General features: G+C 35.1%; 1 protein-coding gene and 1 long non-coding RNA gene across 2 annotated transcripts; both read right to left on the bottom strand.

The window, feature by feature from the left end:
- Positions 1-880: 880 nt before the first annotated feature.
- On the bottom strand, positions 881-3,131 carry LOC144838617 (uncharacterized). Its single transcript, XM_078694046.1, has 4 exons — positions 2,757-3,131; positions 1,719-2,392; positions 1,367-1,563; positions 881-1,187 (listed from the first exon to the last, which is right to left on the bottom strand). The coding sequence occupies exons 3-4, from the start codon at positions 1,507-1,509 to the stop codon at positions 920-922; spliced, it is 411 nt and encodes a 136-aa protein (XP_078550172.1). The 5' UTR covers positions 1,510-1,563; positions 1,719-2,392; positions 2,757-3,131; the 3' UTR covers positions 881-919.
- Positions 3,132-4,874: 1,743 nt separating this feature from the next.
- On the bottom strand, positions 4,875-5,512 carry LOC144838529 (uncharacterized). The gene is made up of 2 exons (XR_013611652.1): positions 5,319-5,512; positions 4,875-5,262 (listed from the first exon to the last, which is right to left on the bottom strand). It is a non-coding gene; the product is annotated as an uncharacterized LOC144838529 (long non-coding RNA).
- Between the last annotated feature and the right edge of the window lie 16,412 nt (positions 5,513-21,924).

The following is a 21,924-nucleotide window of genomic DNA, read 5'->3' as shown; positions in this document are numbered from 1 at the left end:
TCAATGGATGTCAAAGGTTGAAAAAGCAATGCGTTGCTCAATTTCTAAACAATGACCCTGTTGTACACACATTTGACTGGATATTTGTTTAATTAATGTACAGTATGTATGCATGTATGAACATGCTCGCCTGCATCTTAAATTGAGAGGATCTGTGTGTGTAGCATCCAATAAGAATTTAGTGAAGTTCGAGAAGCTGGGAAGAGCAACCCTGTGTTGATCTGGGCCTCCGTGGATAAATTGAACTTATTATACCTATTCATGGTAACAGTAACGTTTGTTGCTCTTAGAGTGGATACGATAGTCTACAATTGAAGATGCTTTTAAAATTGGGGGAAGTAGGGGGAAGTATTAATAGAAGGTAGTGGGTTAAATAGAGGGAGACCTGCATTGAAAATTTGAAATGGACTGTAGTCTTCAAAAAGAAGTTGCTCTTAGATTGGATACACTAGTCTACAATTGATGGTGATTTTAGAATTATAATGCAGTATTAAATAGAAGATGGATGGTTAATTAGAGAGAAAAACTGCATTGACAATTTGAAAATGACTTATAATTAATTAAAAAATCACCAACCTTGGAATCCAGATGTTCTGCAATATCCATTGTAAAATCTTCAATTAGATTAAACTGAACATCAAATTTCTCAACAACTTTTAGTGTTGATCTGCGATTGATATGTGGAAAACACCCTCAATGACAGAAAACTCTGTTGAGTTGATACCTTCTAGCGTGGATGAGTTGGAATAAACAATGCTGAATTTAAAGAAGTAACCACTTCCTGACAGATTAATGGCAAGATCAGTGAAGTTGGCCCAGCCATGGATTATATCTACAGTGTTGTTGCTGACGAGCTCTGCATCAGATACTCCTGGGCATTTTCCATGGATGTGAAGAATGTCCCAGATTTTGCACAATTTCACCCTGTAAAAATCATTGAATAATTCCTTTTTTTTCGTAGAATATTTGTATCAAACCTATGGTGTATTACCACAGCTTGATAGCTTATATTGGAGTTTAGAAAGAATTGTGTTAAATCTACACTGGTATCCAATATAGAGATGCAAGGTTGAATCTCAAATAGCATCAGCCGTTGTAAACGTATACTCATTGTGCTTGAGAATTGATAGATGATTTCTACTCCTGGGTCACTAGATGCCTCTTCTTCAGCTTGCTTCTCAGAATACCTGTGAACCAATTAGTTATGTTGTTTTGTAATGATATAGGCATTATGGTTATGTTCGTTACAAGCCACACATGAGAATACAATTTAAGACTTTGGACAAGACGATACAAGCCAGTTCTTTACTACAGTAACTCTACAGAAAACTCTACTTCAACTCATTACTTCTTAAATGTGACTTACGTTTTATTGCCTGTACTTGGACCTCCTGTTGTATTTGTTGCTCTCACACCGCTTGTTGGGTCTTCGGCTGGGGGAGAAGGATCGGCCATTGCTAATAACCTCAACTTCAAGACTCTCGTACAAAGTACCGGTTTGTGCTGCATTAACAATTTCTGCTTGAAGGTTAACTAACTCATCATGTTCTAGGGTTGAATTGCCTGTAAGGAAGAAATATTAATTATTGTTTAGATATTAAAAGAATAGGCAATGAAATAAAATTCAACTCATTTCTAAACATATAAAACTGAAAAAAGAAGAAATCTTGATAGATTATGTGATACTTTAATATGGTTAAAGAAAGCTATTTACTTACTGTATTATATATACCAAACTGGCAAGATTGTTAACAAGATCTTCTTCATAGAAGTCATCAACATCAACAGAAGCCACACCAACGTCAACCATTATAACCGGTGTAGTGATGATGTCAATTGGGTCACTACCACGTATAAGTATCCAAAGAGTCTGCCAATCGCGATCAAAATAGTTCTCGCCATAAACGCTGGAGTCATGAACTGATCGTCTGGTCTATTTGGATCTTCTGGAACCCATATGAACATATCTCTATCCAGCTGCCTGTTATTTGGCATGACATAGTGACCTTGATGGTACACATCTAAGCGTTGAGGATTGGCATACCAGATGCCGACAACTATTTTCTGATCTGGAGCTGTGTTCAGGAAATGAAGTCATAACGTTTGAGGATTCGTTGAACTCTCATATACATCTCATAAGTCTCTCCAATTGCAACGATAGACATAAATGTGCTGATGCGCTCTTGACATGTGTACCCATGACACCAGCCGTGATCTTGTGGTCCATTGATCAAATCAACATAACCGTTAGACACAATGACGATTGGTGAAGACGTCGTAATTCTTGTGTCAGGATCAAGACTTTCAATAATCAACATAGCGTAATCGTAGTCATAGCATTCAAAAGCCTGCCAAGATTCATGCCATATGCAGTCTTCTGTACCAATGATACCTTAATGAAAAGAGCAGATTAGATAAAAGATTTTACTACCATTGATGTCTGTAACCATCATGTTTGGAATTCTATAATCCTATAATTCCCCAAAATGAAAATATAATAAAAATTGAAATACAGAAAAAAAAAAAAAACATCTTTTAAAATGAATAATAAAAATGTTCATATTTATTGAAACTGTTTATATCTTTTTTTTTTTTTTTTTTTGGTTTCCCACTTTTATTTCGTCGTCATTAACATTGTTTCATTCATTATGATTTTTACATTTATACATTATCTAATCTAATTCATCATAATTACATAATATATACAGTATTCGGTTTGTAACATGCTATTTAATGTTAAATCTTACTGAACCTACCTGTAACTCATCGCAATCAAAGAACAGGCTAATTGTACCAATTATAAACGTCCATTCTCACACATACTTATCAACAGCTTCATGACTAAGAGAAGATGGCTCAATGACAAATGGCATCACCCCGATGTTGTTGTCAGCAAGAACAAGATCAGTCATTTACAACGGAACTCGAAATTTGGAAAAAGACTCCATAATCCCAATTCTTCCAGATGAAGAAATTGGCAATCTGTGTGCAGTCTTTCTGACCATCCCTCGTCATGAACACCGTGCAAAGAAGTATGGCCTTCGTTGTTGCTCCATTGACTTTCAACGTCACAATCTCCCCACTGACATGGTACAGCACCATCTCAGAGCCTACCACAGTGTTGTCTTGTAGGATGACATCTCTGGAGCTCTCAATTTCAATACCTGCTGGCCACGATATATCCTCAGCATTGTAGCGGTCTTGATATGTACCAGGAAAGACAGAACAGCAGATTAATCTAAAATGTAAGTTACTATATAAGGGAAAGAGAAGTATTTTGGCATTGCTTACCTGCTCCAACTGTGTGGTGAATTACATTATCCTGAATTGTTAGTCCTGAAGTACCAAACATCCCGATAGCAGGACTGAAGCCATTATGAAATGTATACAACCGCTGGACCTTCTACAGTAACTTCTCCAATATCCAAGAAAGCAACCTAAGGGAACATTATACTTACCTGTTGATTAAGTTAATTAACAATTGGGATGAAATATTTTACAGTACTTTGTACTTAATTTATTATTAACATTAAAACATATTTTAGTGTAAATTAAAAATAATTTTATTTTATAGTTGTTTATTTATAATTTAATTTAGCATTTACTTAAACTATAGGCTTAATATAATTAAGTTAAGTTATCTTGCCCAGTGGGCTAGTCACAAAAAAAACAAAAATCAAGCCCTGCTGAAATGGAAGCCTTATAATTCTTTTTTGCACTTTTTTTTATAAAAAGAAGAATTATCTGCAATTGCGCCATTGGCTGCAACAGTATTTTTAATTAATGATTTATGTTTTTTTTCAAATAACTACTGCATATATCACTTTTTAACAATTAGCCAGTAAATCATGGTCTGGTGTTAACATTCTGAATTTTCCACTGATGCAGTGATGCCTGAATTTCACTACACTGCATAAAATATTAGTAAGCCTATTATAAGATTACCTTTTCCTTCAAATAGAATACAGTAAATGTCCATCTGGGTCTTGTCTTCTAATATGTGATGCTTCAAAACACATATCCAGTCGTCTTCTGTTGGTCATTTTGAGATTTTTTTCTTCTGAAGAAACAATAACAATTCTACTAATTTTTTAATTAATTATTAATTATTAGGTCGTACAGACAGTGACCAACAACTTTATGTCTTGTCTGAAGAATCACCCAAGAACACAGACAAGTCAGCACAGATCTCGAATTATAAAATATTGCTTATTGAATCGATCAAAAGATGTGTACGGCGTAACAGTTAGCGTTATTTAAATATTCCTTGTTTTTAACTATATAAATATTGACTTTTTGGAACTGAAGTTGATTTATAAAAAGCGGCTATTTACATCGTATTTGTTACATATAACCCTGAATAGTCTTTGGTTTGGTGTTTAATATAGGACATGCGGATAGATTGTACTGTATTTATTAGGTATTGGTATATAGGCTAGGCCAATACTAGGATGATAGGTCCCAGCATGTAGGCTAGCCTGCTGGGCCTAAAAAAAATAAACCTTAAACCAAAATTACATTTCCTAGTTTTTAGAATGAAAGCTGTCAACAGAAAAACCAATTGATATCTAAGCTAGGCCTAATTGAATATAGGGTCTTCGGCCTAGGCCTAGGCTAGCTTGATACTAGACTAACGATATAGCCTTTATAGTAATAATACTAGCCTAGCTAGGCCTTAGGCCTAACCGGAATCCGGCCTAACCCATTCCCATAAAAGAAAGAAGAAAAAAACAGATCTGTCATATAGGCCTAGCTAGCCTAACTAGGCCTAGAGCTATAATAGACTATAGGCCTAGTAGGCCTAGAGCTAAAGGTAAGAGCTAATACTAGGCCTAGGCCTATTATTATGATTAGGCCTAGGCCTATTCTATTGGGGATGCTAGTCAAGTCGCCCCATCGCAAAGTCGCCCCATACAAAGTCGCCCCTTACACAGTCGCCCCATCGCAAAGTCGCCCCAAAACAAAGTCGCCCCGACACAGTCGCCCCATCGCAAAGTCGCCCCAACGCAAAGTCGCCCCAACGCAAAGTCGCCCCATTGCAAAGTCGCCCCAACACAAAGTCGCCCCATCGCAAAGTCGCCCCAAAACGTTAAAATAGTTTACAAGTGCGTAAAATGTCGCAATGATACAAAAAAAAAACACGGAACGTGTAAGCATAAAATGGGAAGCCCCGCCATGTAGTCTCAGGTCACACGATCGGCACGCTCCCCCATCATCAGCAGAGAGGAAGCCCCCGACTAATCACTCCGCGGTCGCACTGAGCTCACCACCCAGAGGGAAACCCCCGTAATTACTCAGCCGTTGTCGCACTATACAACGCACCATCGGGAAACCCCACCGGAGTTTTACGATGATATCAGTCGCGTCGCGTTTGAAATCGGTCGTGTTTAATTTTGGTCGCGATAAAATGATGTTACGATCTAGATTATTTTTACTTTGGTCGATGAATATTTATTATTATTATTAGGGCTATATTAATAATTGATTTTTTTTTTTATTTTACAGGTTTATGATGAGAAAGATGTGTGCCTTGACAATTTGTAAACATAGTTTAAGATTAGGCCTATATAATAGTATTATTCGGCATAATGTCATTTAACAGTACATAATTATTTAAATGTGAAATATTTGATAGGGAACGTAGGCTACGTCTGTGTCTTTTATTTTATATGCAACAAATTACCTAAAACAATTTATTTATAAACATTCAGTTTACTAGTATTACAATTAACATTGATTATAAGCCTGGAAAGGCAATCCCATCATTAGCCTATATCCATTATAAAATTGCATAAAATAACCACTTATGTCGTAAATGATGACGGCGTGCGTGTGTGTATTCGTCGTACGTCCGTGTACGTATTATTCCGTGCCTCTTCACTGTCTTGTTTAATTTAAAATTAAATAAACACCCGATATGAGGATATTTTAGGCATGATAATTAGAATGTTCTATAACCAAAAGGGTTGAAAAGAATTTCTTCAGTAAAATGATCACTGTACTGTTGAATAAAAGGCGACTCGCAATCTGAAACCAATCGGAGCTGCGCCTTCTGGTATCTGTTTTCTCACAGCTGCTACGTCTTTCTGCTGACCACCGTCGGGGATTCCCCTTTTTAAAAAAACACGCACACGATACTCTACGATGGTTTTTCCATGGTCAAAATGTAGCGTTTTAATTTTGCTAAAATACCTGCATGTATAAAACGATCATATCGGCGATGAAATCCTTTTTTTTTTTTGAGTATTTTTTATTTCTTCATTTTGAAAAGTCATAATAAAATTAAATAACAATAGACACATAACTTGTCAATAAATGCAAAATGATCAATAAGTAGCCTATAACACTCATTGTCTTACAACGCTGTTATTGTTTTAACTAATCTATACGAAGGCCTACTACACATTAAACACTAGACTAACGATATAGCCTTTATAGTAATAATACTAGCCTAGCTAGGCCTTAGGCCTAACCCATTCCCATAAAAGAAAGAAGAAGAAAACAGATCTGTCATATAGGCCTAGCTAGCCTAACTAGGCCTAGAGCTATAATAGACTATAGGCCGAGTAGGCCTAGAGCTAATACTAGGCCTATTATTATGATTAGGCCTAGGCCTACTAGGCCTAGGCCTATTCTATTGTTGCAACCACTTTACCTTAAAAAAACAATTTGTATCCAGAGCTAATTTGATACGAAGACATCCTTCCACATTCCAATAAAAAAAACTACTAGCTTAGTTTAACATTTGACCTATCCCATCGTTAAACCAGGAGAGATTGACACTATTTAAGTACAGATTTGACAGTGTTATTCATCATTGAAATACCTTATTATACCGTTAATCACTCCCACTTAAACACCCCTGGACCAACTTAGGACCAATCGTTACCCTCACAGATTACGTAGTGACATATGTAAATGAACCGAAGCCGATATACTCCCAAGTTTCAGAAGAGCCCAGACACACCTTACAGACACTTTACAGAGCGCACACTTCACAGCCACTTCTTCAGAAGAACACCTTACAGACACTTTACAGAGCGCACACTTCACAGCCACTTCTTCAGAAGAACACCTTACAGCCAGCATCACTAATCCTCTGTTCCTTAGTCAGTTAGTTATTCAGTTATTGTATCAAGTATATTCTGAATAAATAATATATGTTACGACAGCAAAGCGAGTAAAGAGTCTTCCTTACAAAGTACCTCATAACAACATTATATTACATGGTGGAAGACCCAAATTTTACAAGGGACAGAGCGAGGAAACCAAAATTTACAAGAAAATTAACATAAAGACAAGAAGCAGAAAATAAAAGCAAGAGATAATTTCTTGAAACAGAACAAGAGACGAAGACGAAGAAAACCAGCCACCAGTCAGATAATTGTTTGATAGGAGAAAACCGAAAATTACACGAAGACAAGCTAAAATTTATATTTTAATCAGACAAGCAGAGTTTTTTTTCAATTAAGCAGTTAACTGGATCAAGAGAAGCAGAATTTTTTTTCAAGACAGCATTTTAACTGGATCAAGAGAAGCAGAATTTTTTAATTTCGTATAACCGTTTGATGAAGATAAAGAAGATAATCAAGGAAGACACAAGAAGACTCAAGACGGAAAACAGAAGCAAGCGGACAAGAACGTTTCGTTTGGACACTTTCAAGTTTTTTTTTAGAACGTTTTTTTTAACATTTACTTTTTTTAATTTTGAACTTCGAGCATTTGAACATTGATGAACACCTTTCACATTTTTTTTGAGTTCGTTGTTTGAAAATTTGAACATTGATGAGCACTTTTAACATTTCTTTAATTCGTTGTTTGAACATTTGAACATTGTTGAACACTTTTTTGCATTCGTTTTAATTGGATCCGAAGCATTGGGGTAAGTCAAAACCATTGACTCTGAAGTGTAACCTTATCACTCAAAGTCAAAGCCATTTTGATTTTTTGATTTGTAACCTTGATTGAGGAGTGCGAGTTTACATATATATACACTAAATTATTTTTGATATTTGATTAATAAAATTATAAAGTATGGTTGACGTTGATAACGAAGTAATTGTAAATGAGCCCGCCCATCCTCATCCCGTGCCCCATTTAAGACAAACGGATTTTCTGCCCAAAAGATATGATGGTTCCATCACCGATCACGATCAATGTAGTGCACACTACTTATCATTCACCGATTACCTCGAAGCCCACACTTTAGAAAACCCTGCAAACAATGCCCAACTACTTAATGTCATAAGTATATTCAAACGTAGCCTTCAAGGCCAAGCTAGACTGTGGATAGAAGGAAAGCAGTTCGATTCCCTAGAATCCTTAAAAACCCAATTCATTAACAGGTTCAGTAAGAACAAATCAATCTATGCTCACATAAGAGAATACGATACTATTACTTATAATACCGGCGACAACGCCGAAAAACACTTAACCAAAATCAAACAAGCCGCAGACAGAATTGGTTACGCTGACCAGCAGATCAAAAATAAATTTATTTCGACCCTTCCACCAAAATGCAGAGCAGCAGTTGCCATGTCCACCCCAATCGATGCCACTATTGATAATATCGTAAATAGCGCACAAAACTACTTTGACCTTTCCGTCGATGATCCCACACGGGAAGTTTCATTCAACATCAAAAAGGAAACAGATAATAGTCTTGAATCGCTCCAACATGAGATAAATTCTCTCAAGTTAGATATGGCCACAACAAACCGATCTCTTAATGATGATACTCGACGCTCACGTTCCCCCACCCGAAATTATGTCCCAAGACGAAACCGAAGCCCAAGTCCCTATAAACCCCGATTCCAGACCCCAAGATATAATAATAGACAACCTCCCCCAACCTGTTATTACTGCGGGAAATCAGGCCACATAGCAAGGCACTGCCGACAACAACACCATTCTTACGGAAATTATCCCCCGCCATACCCATACCAACAGTCAAACAATTATTACCCTAGCCACCAGCAGGATTTTTAAAAAGGGGACTAGATGCCGCCTATAATCTGGCCCCCCATACTAAAAACGACAATTTTAAGGCAAAATACTTAGGGAATTCAGATAAGATTGACTTGTTACTTAACGACAGAAATTACGTTAAAGGAAATTTACCAGACGGTAGAAATGTTTTAACTCTATTTGACAGTGGTTCAACTAGAACTATAATCTCACAATCGTACGTTAATTCCTCACGTTATTTATCGCGTCTAAAGCCAGTTAAAGTAAACACAACTAAATTTCGATTAGGTAACGGTGACTTCTTATATGCCAACCACTTAGTGCAATTCGAATTATTTATCCAAGGACACAAATTTAAAATTTCAGCATTAATCGTTAAAAATTTGACAGGTATTGACCTGATACTTGGAACCGAAACATTGTCTGAACTCGACGGTACTTTAAATTTTAAAGAAAATACTTTTCGCATTAGACCAAAGATTTTTAGCTTTCGTCCAGTACACAAGATTTTTCTTAAACCCGGTGATACTAAAACAGTTAAATTAAAAGGAAGGGTTCCCGCCTTCGTACGCAATTCCGATGTTGTTCTACATGCAACTACCCATATTTCAAAACTTTGTCCATCAGATATGTTAGTAAAATTACATAGAGGAGAAACCAACATTGATATCACTAACAACACAAACAGAAACGTATCCCTTAATACACATCAACCTATCGCGAGCCTTCATTTAACCAACCTTGTAACAGTTACTAACGACCTACCAATTGATAGAATAAGGTTAACCAATGACAACGCAAACAAGTACCCACATTTAGAACGTACAGACCCATTGCTATCTTTAACAGAGGAAGAAATAATCAGAAAACAAGTTGATTTAACAGACAGCGTTTTAACAAATAGAGAAAAAGAGGATTTGTATAAAACATTACAACAAAACAGAAACGCATTTTCACTATATGGTGAACTATCTAGCTGCCCAAACTTCAAAGCCGACATACACCTCTCTAATGATGAACCATTTTTTATTCGACCATACTTCGCGACAGACAAAGACAAACATGTTATTGAGGCCGAATTGAACAAATTAGTCAAATTAGGAATCTTAGCAGTAGGACACCAATCGTATACTTCCCCTGTCCTTCTTGTTTCAAAGAAAAATTCAAAGGATAAAAGAGTTGTCACAGACTTCCGCTATCTAAATTCCAGGATAAAACGTATTAATCACCCATTCCCCTTATTAGCCGAAACTTTGAAAACAATAGGTAACGCTAATGCACAGATTCTTAGCGTAATTGACTTGAAATCAGCGTTTCACTGTGTACCATTAGCCGAACATGCCCAACAATATACAGGTATAGCTTCATATCATGGTGGAAAGCATTATTACTATAAGAGATTAGCACAAGGATTGAACGTTTCGCCAGGTATATTTCAAGCAAAGATTGACGAAATTTTAAATGAAATCCCAAATTCTAGAGAATTCTGTATCGCCCATCATGATGATATTATTTTATTTAGCCAAGACAAATTTGCTCATAAACAGCACCTTGTTTCCGTTTTACAAGCCCTACAATCAAATGGTTTTAGAATTTGTCCAAAGAAATGTAAGTTATTTAAGAATAAAGTGCAATATATGGGACACACCATCCTGATTAATTCTTCAGGACACGCATGTATCACACCATTAGGCGACAGGTGTGCAGCTATCCGAAATTTGCCAGTCCCACGAACCCATAAAGAAACTAAACGATTTATTGGTGCAGTAAATTATGTATCCCATTTTTTCCCTCAAATACAATCAATTTTACGTCCGTTACATACACTCGCAAGTAAACGCCGAAAATTTGTTTGGTCTACTGAACACCAGAAAGCATTTGACGAAATTAAACAATTAATGGTTAAACCGCCTACTCTTCAAATGCCTAGAAAAGAAGGTAGATTTACGCTATATAGCGACACTTCAAGAACCGCAACAGGTTCATATTTAACACAAACAGTAAACGGCAAAGAACACATAATAGGTTATTATTCCAAAATCTTACCACAAGCCTGTCAACGATATAGCGTCACAGAATTAGAGTTATTCGGACTTTACATTAATGTTTCAGCATTTCGACACTTACTAAAGGGTTGCGAATTTGATGCATTCGTAGACCACTCAGCAATTGTACAAATTTGGAATTCAAAAGATCAGCCATGTACACCCCGTTTACAGAAACTAATATTACGATTGTCTGGATACATTTTCCAAATTGGTTATAAGAAAGGAACTGAATTAGTTTTAGCAGATTTTCTCTCCCGAGCCCCTCGTGATGACGATTCCGAAATTGATCAAGTTGTACCCATTGCATTTAATATTACAGAGACTGAATCTCTTAATCCGACTACAAACACATCTACTAGTAGCAGACCAGTAACAAGGTCTTATGCTAAGAAAATGGGAATAAATATACCTGACCTACATAAATCCAAACCAGTACAAACGCCTGTCATTAATCAAAATCCAGTGACAACAAACACGCGACCTACACCTCAACCTACCGCTACACCACAGATAATCACGAGACAACAAACAAACACACATCGATCACCACCTATCGTAACGCCAACCCCAATACGTAATGTAAACATTCGACAACCTCCAGAGGAAAGACTAGTAGACAAAAATAATAAGCAAAGCAAAGATACTACACATCGAAATGTACCAGTTGAATTGTATACATCGCCCAAACCACTAGTACCCAACATAACTGAATTTAAATCAGCACACATCCCAAAACAACAAGACTTAGATAGATTAATGGATGTTATTCAAAGAAAGATAATTAGAGATTATAACCTCCCAGTAGATGTTAAACAATTACGTGTTGAACAAGAAACTTCACCATTTTTTAAGCCAGTTTACGATTATTTAGCTCATGATATCCTTCCAGCTGATAAGAAAGCAGCTCGTGCAGTTCAGAATAAGTCAGAGCAGTACATATTGTGCAACGGTTTACTATTCCGTTTATTTTTCCAAGATAAAGGTGGAGAATTTGTATTGCAATTAGCTGTTCCTGAAAACTTAGCCGAGACTATTATTTCTCAGTATCACGACAATTTGTTAAGTAGCCACCAAGGTACGATGCGTACTTATCTCACTATTAGGAAATTATTTTACATGCCCCTTATGTTCGAGAAAGTCAACAATTATACTCAAGCGTGTCTTAGATGTCAACAATTTCGTCCCAAAACCGATAAATTACGTCCTTTACACGATCGAGTACCAGCAACTTACCGTCCCTTTCATACACTCAGTCTAGATTTCAAGAGTATGCCAACATCACCTTCAGGTTTTAAACATATTATGGTAGTATGTGATGAAATTACTAGATTTTTGATTTGTGTACCTTTGAAATCCATTGATGCCGAAACAATTTGCGAAGCACTAATTCAAAAGGTAATCAGTATTTTTGGACCCCCATCTCGTCTTATTTCAGATGCAGCAACCTCCCTTACAGGAAAATTATTAACACTCTTATGTAACACCCTTAACATTGATAGGAAAATCATCAGCGTCCATAATCACGGTAGTTTACAAGTTGAACGTCATATCCGAACCGTATCGGACCTGTTAAAGGTCAACCTTAACCAATTCGGAACAGATTGGGTTAGATTTGTATCAACAACATGTTATGCTTATAACTCGTTTTCATCCCCACATCTAGGAAACCACTCCCCTTACGAATTAGTTTTTGGCCGCCAACCTCCAAGTTTGACCTCATTAGCATTTAACCCCGTTTCAGGATTGTCTCATTCCTATGAAGAATACTTTGAACACCTCAAGAAGAAATTTCAAAACATTTCACAGACAATGCTACAATTACAGCGAACACAACAAAACGTCCAAAACTCGAAAATTTCCCAACGCTTAGAGAAAAGTCCAATTTACTCAGTAGGACAACTCGTATATCTATACAAGCCAACATCATCCTCACTAACGGCAAATTCAAAGAAAATCGCCGCAGAATGGGTCGGACCATTAGTAATTCATGAAGTACTAGACAGAACACACTACATCCTAGCAACGATTAAAGGAGAAATACTTCGCGACGTATTCAATTATAACAGACTGAAACCTTGTTTTATGAGAACGCCTAAAGAACGCAAAAATTTTACACATCTCCAAAAACTTAAGCAATTGTTGAATGAACCCACTGATAATAACGAGAAAATTCAGAATACCATTAATGTAGTAAATGACGAAACCAATGTTGAATTTGTCGACGAACATGATAGGACACCCACCCAATTGCAATCAGATACCCTTACACATCCAACTAAAGTAGAACCCCTTAACTTGCAACCTTACATTGACTGTGTAGAGAACAACATGGGATTAGCAGCCCCATTCCAAATGAAAGAAGAACAAATTAAGGAACAAACTAATTTAATTATGACAGCACCTAATGATTCAAATATGACATTAAACCGAGGTAGATTTAAAGCAGGACATTTCCAAGTTTTAGTTTCTTATTCTAAACCGACTTCAGCCAAACGTAACACCAATAAAACAAAACACGAATCTAATGTTCGAAAATTTTGGTGGAATATCGACAGATATAACGATACAGATAAATTGATTAAAGAGATTATTAATGATAAACAGATACCGATAAGTGGATCGCCAAAACGATTCATAAAACGTTTGTATAATGCAACAAGTTACTGATTTAATTTTTTGCAAGAATTTTTTTAATTACGACATTTGCTAAATTAATGATAGCATAGTCTACGTATTTGATAAGATTTGTTTAGTAACGATGTGATTTCAGTTAAAAGGAGAATTGAATTTATGATTAAGTATTGATTTTGTAACGAGTTTGATAATGATTAATTTTGAATTTTGATGATCGATATATTGAGATATTGAAAAGAACGACAATCATTTTGTAACAAATATTTTGTTTAACCTTCGAGTCGTTAATCTCAAGCATTAATTAATTAATTGATACAAGAACAGGAGATTTTCTTAGTACTTTTAATTGTTTTTTTTACATTAAGTACAAAAGTCGAATTTGTCGACCGATTAAAATCGTAATTACCTGTGAATATAAATGCTTAAATCGATAAAGTTGTGATGATAACGATATATTGTGGATAAGTTTGTGTCAACGGGACACACACGTTTGTTTATTTTAAAGTTTTAAGTGATTAAGTTTGATATTTTGAGTTAATTATTGATTTTAGGCTAATCAGCCACAGTTTTCAGTTTTATGTTTTAATTTGATTGATTTATGTTTGAAGGCCATTAATTAGAACGCGATGAGTTGTCGCGCGATTTGATATATATATATCCAATGTACATATAATTTTTTAAGTTTTGTATCTTTTTTTAATTTGAACAATTGACGTTTGATTAACGCTCGAGGGAGGAGTAGAGCCAATTACGAGCTATATATTATAAACAACCGGACGGGCAGACTTTAAATAAGTCGCACGAGCGTATCAACTATACAGTATTTACTGTCGGATTATAACGTTAACATAATTTTGTGAGATTATTATAATAGTTGAACTTGAAATTTTATTGTTTGAGTTTGATATCGTTTATTTAGTTTGATTTTGTTTATTTTAAATACATTTTAATTTTTATTTATCGTAATTTTAGTCAATTCCAAATTGCCCCCTAAAATGGTATCCGAAAAGCTTGATGTTACAAAGTTATGCATAAAACACAAAATTTCAATGACGCCCCTGTCCACAGAATGTGCCCTTATAAAGAAGATAATCCTTTACCAAAGCGAACAAAACGTAATTCTCCATATTACCAAAATGATGCCTTTTACTTTAGATTCATTGAAAAGAGTTTTATTATTCCTTTGCGACATCCGTCCAGCAGACCAACTGACAAACCTCAAATTAAATACCCTTTTACACATTGGCAGTTATTTATGTTGTTTCGACAAAATGTCCTCCCCCATTATAGACTACATTTGGAAACATAAGAGTACACCAGCCCTACTTGACTTTTCCGCAATCGACCTTTCCATTAATTTAAACGGCATCGCCACTTGTATACCAAACACACATGAATTTCACAGACAACATATTTATTCTATGACCCTCCTGCTCTTAGCAATTACAAAAGATATTAAAGCCCCACAGTGTAAAGCATTTTTTTCAAGAGTCCGACAACAAACAGGCATCATACCCCAAGACGAATTAAAACCTAGCGAACACTCACCATTTGGATACGTTGTAACTAAATATAAGAAAAAACTATATTCGCACATCCGTAACATGCAGTACCTGGAAAATAAATACAAAGATACCCCCTGCCAAATTTGTAAATGTAACCCCGAAATTAAAAACTTTCATACTGATTGTACAATCAACAAATGCTGCGGCACACTTTTTCACCAAAATTGCCAACAAATATCCTTCAATAAGGGATACCAATGCTTGAATTGCGGTATGGTATATTTCAATGAGATCCCTTACACCACTTCCTACATGTTGGACATACCGTGGAGTGAATCCCGTTTTTATCGATTATATAAACCCAACGATTGATTTCAAGTTATCCTTTATAAAAGTTTTTTTTTTCAATTTCAAATATTTAACAAGAGTTGCCTTCTTGACCGATGTTCTTTAGGGAAACCCAACCGTTGTGATGTCTTTATTTCGGTAATCCGAGTGTAGCATGCCTCCAAAGCAACGGACCCACAATTATGTCGATCTTGAAGAAAACTTTTGTTCTTTATACATTTTTTTTTCCAAATTTTTATATAAATTCCGGAAATTTTATACAAAATTCAGTTTTAATTTCATTTTTTTTAAAAGAGAGAAGAGAGAGAGTGAAAGTGATAAGGTTACACTTCAGAGTCAATGGTTTTGACTAACTCAATTTTTGCTTATATGTATAATCATGTTTTTTTTCTTTTATATAACTTTAATTTTGCATGCCACTATTATAACCATTTTTATATTTTAAATAGATTTTAAAAAAAAAGGGAAACAGAGGGATGTAATGTAATGATATAGGCCTACTTTTATAATTAAGAAATCAACCTTTGTATCAGAATTCAATAAGTTCACAAACTTGACCCAGAAAGTCCAGAGGAGAGTTTGTCCAGATGTTTTAAAAGACCATTTAGTTTATAATAAGAATCCCTAAAGAAAACACTTAGTTTAACATTTGACCTATCCCATCGTTAAACCAGGAGAGATTGACACTATTTAAGTACAGATTTGACAGTGTTATTCATCATTGAAATACCTTATTATACCGTTAATCACTCCCACTTAAACACCCCTGGACCAACTTAGGACCAATCGTTACCCTCACAGATTACGTAGTGACATATGTAAATGAACCGAAGCCGATATACTCCCAAGTTTCAGAAGAGCCCAGACACACCTTACAGACACTTTACAGAGCGCACACTTCACAGCCACTTCTTCAGAAGAACACCTTACAGACACTTTACAGAGCGCACACTTCACAGCCACTTCTTCAGAAGAACACCTTACAGCCAGCATCACTAATCCTCTGTTCCTTAGTCAGTTAGTTATTCAGTTATTGTATCAAGTATATTCTGAATAAATAATATATGTTACGACAGCAAAGCGAGTAAAGAGTCTTCCTTACAAAGTACCTCATAACAACATTATATTACACTAGGGGCCTAGGCCTAGCTAAGTATAAAAAGTGTATTGCTATACAATACAATACAACGGATAGGCCAGCTAGGCCTAGGCTAGGCCGAAATCAAACTTCCCCGCAGGAGGTTCGTGCAAAAAAACACTTAAATAGGCCTAGGCCCACACTTTTTGAGACTCGTCAACTTATTGTTTAAGAATGCAGATATGTTTTGCCCCGTCGATATAAAATATTTTCCCGTAGAAGTAATTATTAGTTTATTGCTAATGTTTCTGTTAAGGTAGTATAAGTATAGGATTTGGTAAATCATTTAATACAAATAAATATAAGTAGAACCACCAGAACTATTTCCGCTATACAGCCCTATTTAAAAATGGCCTGGTCTAAATTAACATTCTACCTACTAGGGAACGTAGGTTGGCCGAGGCACTCTGCTTGACTTTCTAGGCCCCCACACTACAAGTCCTAGGCCTACCAGTTAGGCCAATTTCTCTCGCGTTGTGGTAATAAGGATACGCAGCTAAAGTGAATTTCCTCCGCTACACTGAACCACGAGCTAAGCCTACATATTTACCGATAGTCGTCAATTTATTGTTTATGGCATCAATGCTACACATTTTGCCCATTGATAATACATTTTCTCGTACTAAAAGTACTTATTAATTTAATGCATTATGTCTATACTTTATTATTTTATTTAGATATTTAGTTTCCGTTTCTTGTTGAATAAACTGCAAATAAATAAAGCTATTGTATTTCTAAAGGTTCCTTTAGCAAAATGGAATCATCTTTCCTATAGTATATAAGAATACAAAAATATTTAGGATCTCGCTATTTATCTGGGCGATGTAGTCTGTGGGGTTAAATAATACTCGAGCGGAAGAATACAACACATAATAACCATATCTATTACCAGTAAAACAGCGTCCTCTCTTATTATTTCGCGTAGGTTTCAAATAACGGGGAAAAAAAGTGAAGTAATATCTAATTAATGACTAATAATTACATTACATTTTAATATTTAATAGTATAAGTGTGTTCCACTCATAAAAGAGTATTTAATTCCAAAATTGTAATACAGTATATCGAAAAGTTAGATTTTTATTAGTGATAGAAATTTAGTATTATTTGGATAAAATAAAACTGTAAAAACATCATTCAAAAACCATCGTGGAAAAATACTTAACCAACTTCAATTTTGTTCAAATTTGGTACAATAATTCTATATGTATTTATTTATCTTTAGTATAAAAATTGGGTAATTTAATAGAATTTTAGATGATTTGGACATTTTTTATTTTTCAAAATATGATGCCTATGGTTCTACTATACATTTACAACATTTTTTTTACTAAAAGTGCGCCTAAGTTATTTTAAAAAAAAAAACCTGATACTAGTATTTTTCTTTTACATTATAACATTTGTTTAGTAAATTTTTCTTCTCATAAGCTATTATAGTGTAGGCCTACATTTATATTATAGTAGAACCCCTCGTTTAATTGGGGACAGCTCTTTTTACTATTTCGCCTTAACGTCTGTTTTTTTAACATTCGCCATTTACATTGCAAATTATAAATGGTATTATTATTTTTTAGTGGATTTAGAATAGCTAGAACATGTGTGATAGTAGTTTTGACTACACTAAATCAGGGAAGAGTGAGATTAAAGCAGTCGTGAATTAAAATTTCAATAAAATTTGTCAACAAATATAATTTTACTATTTCGCCTTAACGTCTGTTTTTTTAACATTCGCCATTTAGGCCTAGGCCTACATCGCCGCATTATAAATGGTATTATAATTTATACTGGATTTGGAATACCTAGAACAGTGTGTAGTTTAAACTATACTATATCAGGGGAATGAACGTGAATTAAAATGTCCATAACATTTGTCAACAAATATAATTTTGCGATTTCGCCTTAACGTCTGTTTTTGTTTACATTCGCCATTTGCATTATAAATGGTATTATTTTTATAATGGATTTGGAATAGCTAGAACATGTGTGTAGATCTTTTCCAGATGGATTTCTTTTCGAGATTTCTTTCAAACTAAATGAGGGGATCTGCTAGGTTCCCGCCCGGAGAAATAGTTTTTCTTACAAGATTTGAATAATCAACAATATCAACATTCAACAGTGTGGCGTGTTGACCGCAATGAATAACAATACCATCTTCCCCCACTACACCGTCCTGCACCAACTCATTTGCATAATAACGCACGGCATACCAACTGAACAATATTTGTATAGGAGTAGCAATCAATGGGTTGGTTGGATGGCTGCTGTTGTTCATCATTTAATTCATTGTATCAGTTGTTTTGATTTCTCATGATCACTAATTATTCACTTAATTCATTTCATTTATTCATGATGAAACACAGTAAAATGTAGTACATGGTTTGAAATAATGTTTGTTTGTTCAAAGTTAATAATTCACACAGAAATTGTGAAATTATTTATTACAATAATGCATATGTATTTAAATAAAAAGAGAGAATACACTAGCCAGGCTAGGCATCGGCATCTTTACACATTTCTATTTATTTGTTCCTAATTTTCTGACATAACTTAGGTGTTCTTAAAATTGAGGGCGCCAAACATAAAATTTACGAGATCGGAAAGAGGCGGGAAGCCAAAAAAATGATGGTGTGCTCCCTTGCCTCTAGCACGGTAAGGCTCTCTCACAGCCTTGGGGGTACCACACATCAGATGCTTTGATGTTATTGCCTCATAATGTGTGGTGGAAAGGGGGACGTTTAAATCTGTGAACCCCAAACACAGAAGCTCGCATAGCTTTAACTCTTTTCCACCGACCGGCATGGGGTTTGAACCCACGATAATCGTGTTCCACGACGCTCTACCAACTGAGCTATCCGGCCCTCTGGTTAATAGCAAGGTTAAAACTAGATTCGTTTCCTCAAAATTACGTCATGAATATGCAAATTTATGACGTAACGATTAGAATGACGTAATATGAAGCGCGTATAAGACTATACTATTGTCACCTTTTATTACTCGTGTACATTGTGGCATAACGGGTAGTGCTCTAGTAACTATCGTTTGGATTGAATTCTCTCAGCTCTACTGGCTGGGGTTCGAATCTCTACGGATTTCTTTTTTTTTTAAATAAATATAAAATGCTTTTCTTTTATTTTGAAAGAGAGATATTTAGAGAGTCAGGTTAATTTAGGATAATATAATGTAAAAGATTAACAACATCAAAATTCAACAGTGTGGCGCGTTGACCGCCGCGAATGACTAACAATTGAATGTCAGAAAAAAAGGAATTATAGTTCTCTTCGTTACGTGTTTAGAAAAGAATTTATATCTCATCGTTGGTGGTATGTCGGCGTTGTTATGCAAATGGGTTTGTACAGGTGTAGTGGGAAAGATGGTATTCCAACCTTTTTAAACCAAAATATCGGCTAAATATATTCTTTTTTGCGTTTCAACATATATGTTAATGATTCCAATTACGATACAAACTTTTTTTTTATTTTGTAGGTAAAATGGCAGATATAACCCTTTTTGTCTTTCCCCTTAACGTTTTCATACCACAATCGCTGTGCTAAGGGGAATTTATTATATTACCCTTAAGGCCATTTTACACTAAAAAGAGGGAAGTAAAATCAACCGATTGACCCCTATCTAAGTTTATTTTCTGTCAATCCTTAAGGCTACAATTTATATAAAACAAAATAATTAAATGGTTAAATTCTGTTTCACCAAATTTATAAATAATTCTAGGCCTAGGTCCTAGAGGCATGTCTTTTAATTTGTTGTCGGTGTCTTCTAGTCTAGGCCTAGAAGGCCTAGCCTAGGTCTAAGTGATGCGGCCTTTGCCGCCTGGCTGGGCGTGAGGTGAGTTGGTACCAATTTTAAAAACTAGTTGCATAGGCCTAGTCAGCTAAGCTAAAAGGTTAGGCCTAGCCTATTATAGTCGCCGCATAGTACTGTATATCGCTATTAATTAGGGCCAAAATTAAATAACTAGCCTAGGCCTATTTAGCTTATCTTTCTTAGGCTAGGCCCTAGTCTAAGCCTAGCTAGGTAGGCCTAGAATAGGCCTAGTAGATATTCGCCCAGGATTCGCGTATGGGTGTTAAACGGATGATCGGGCCCACATTTATATGCGCACCAAACAAAAGGAGGCCTCCAAATAGCCATAAATAAACACAGAACTAAATGGCCATTAAACTAGTTTAGTATCTAGTCAAGTATCAGCCGCGCAATGTTTTTATGAATATAGTAAATATTAATTAATTATTAAACAGCCGATAAATACTAATCAATGTGTCTTAATACAAAACAAATTTTACTAATCCAACATCTAGTTTTAATGATTAATTATAATAATTAATCGTATATTTCTTTTTTTTACGTCTTTTCTTATTTCTGCATATCATTATTATACATGATACCCCAAACAACAAGGCTCATCTCATAAACACAATATTTCCCGTTTTTTTAATTGTACTTCTTCATTTCTTATGCAATTGGAGTTTATAACTTGATACAGAAACCATAATCCTGTTATCGATAAAATGAATATTAATTATTAATATTGGTAATGGTAACTAATAATAAATAAACTAATTTCCAACATTTAAAAAACACAATTTGCAGAATAAAACCAAAACGGAAACAAAACAACTTTATTTATAAAAATCACACATACTTATTGGCACATGTAAAATAAAAAAAAAAAAAAAATGTACTGGCATAACTGACGGCCGCAATAACTGGTGGCTGAAATGATCCCAAAAGAGTTATGTTGTCTGGTACTCGTTGTGTTAACATTAATAATGTCTTTTTCCTTTTCATATAGGCCTAGTGTCTGATGTGTTGATGGAGTAAATGTTCTTGGGCAGCTGGTTGCAGTTTTTCTCATTTTCTATGGCTATATTGTTCTTAGTTGATGTCATATTCTAAATATGTAATTTGTATTGTCATGACGTTGAAAATATTTAAATAACAATTGTCCATGTGGTTTTTAACATCTTTAGATTCATCAGAGATTCATCTGATGTCCAAATCCAGTAAAAGTATTGGATTATTTTATTGATGATTTGTTCTACTGTACAATCATGTAAGAATTAGAAATCTGGCTACTCGCTCAAAGCTGCTACAGTAATGTACTGTGTTAGGAATACTATTAATTATTGAATCTAACATACACTGGATAGTTCCTAATTTCAGTCTGTTACAGTATTAATTTTAAGAATTTTATTAAGGAACATACTACACTAATTGTGCTTCATATTTTCATATTCATACCGGTAATTTTTTTTTAAACATTTGACGTTTT

The sequence above is a fragment of the Antedon bifida genome, chromosome 3, assembly GCF_963402885.1.
Source record: "Antedon bifida chromosome 3, ecAntBifi1.1, whole genome shotgun sequence".
NCBI lineage: Eukaryota > Metazoa > Echinodermata > Crinoidea > Comatulida > Antedonidae > Antedon > Antedon bifida.
Note: the sequence above shows the minus strand (reverse complement) of the source record. Positions and strands in the feature narration are given on the sequence as shown.

What these genes read in the sequence shown, in the direction of transcription:
- LOC144838617 (XM_078694046.1), bottom strand. Translation starts at nt 1,509, where the DNA reads ATGCAGCACAAACCGGTACTTTGTACGAGAGTCTTGAAGTTGAGGTTA. An exon ending in CCAAGTACAGGCAATAAAAC is followed by an intron (nt 1,188 to 1,366) that starts GTAAGTCACATT and finishes ATTGGTTCACAG; the next exon opens with GTATTCTGAGAAGCAAGCTG.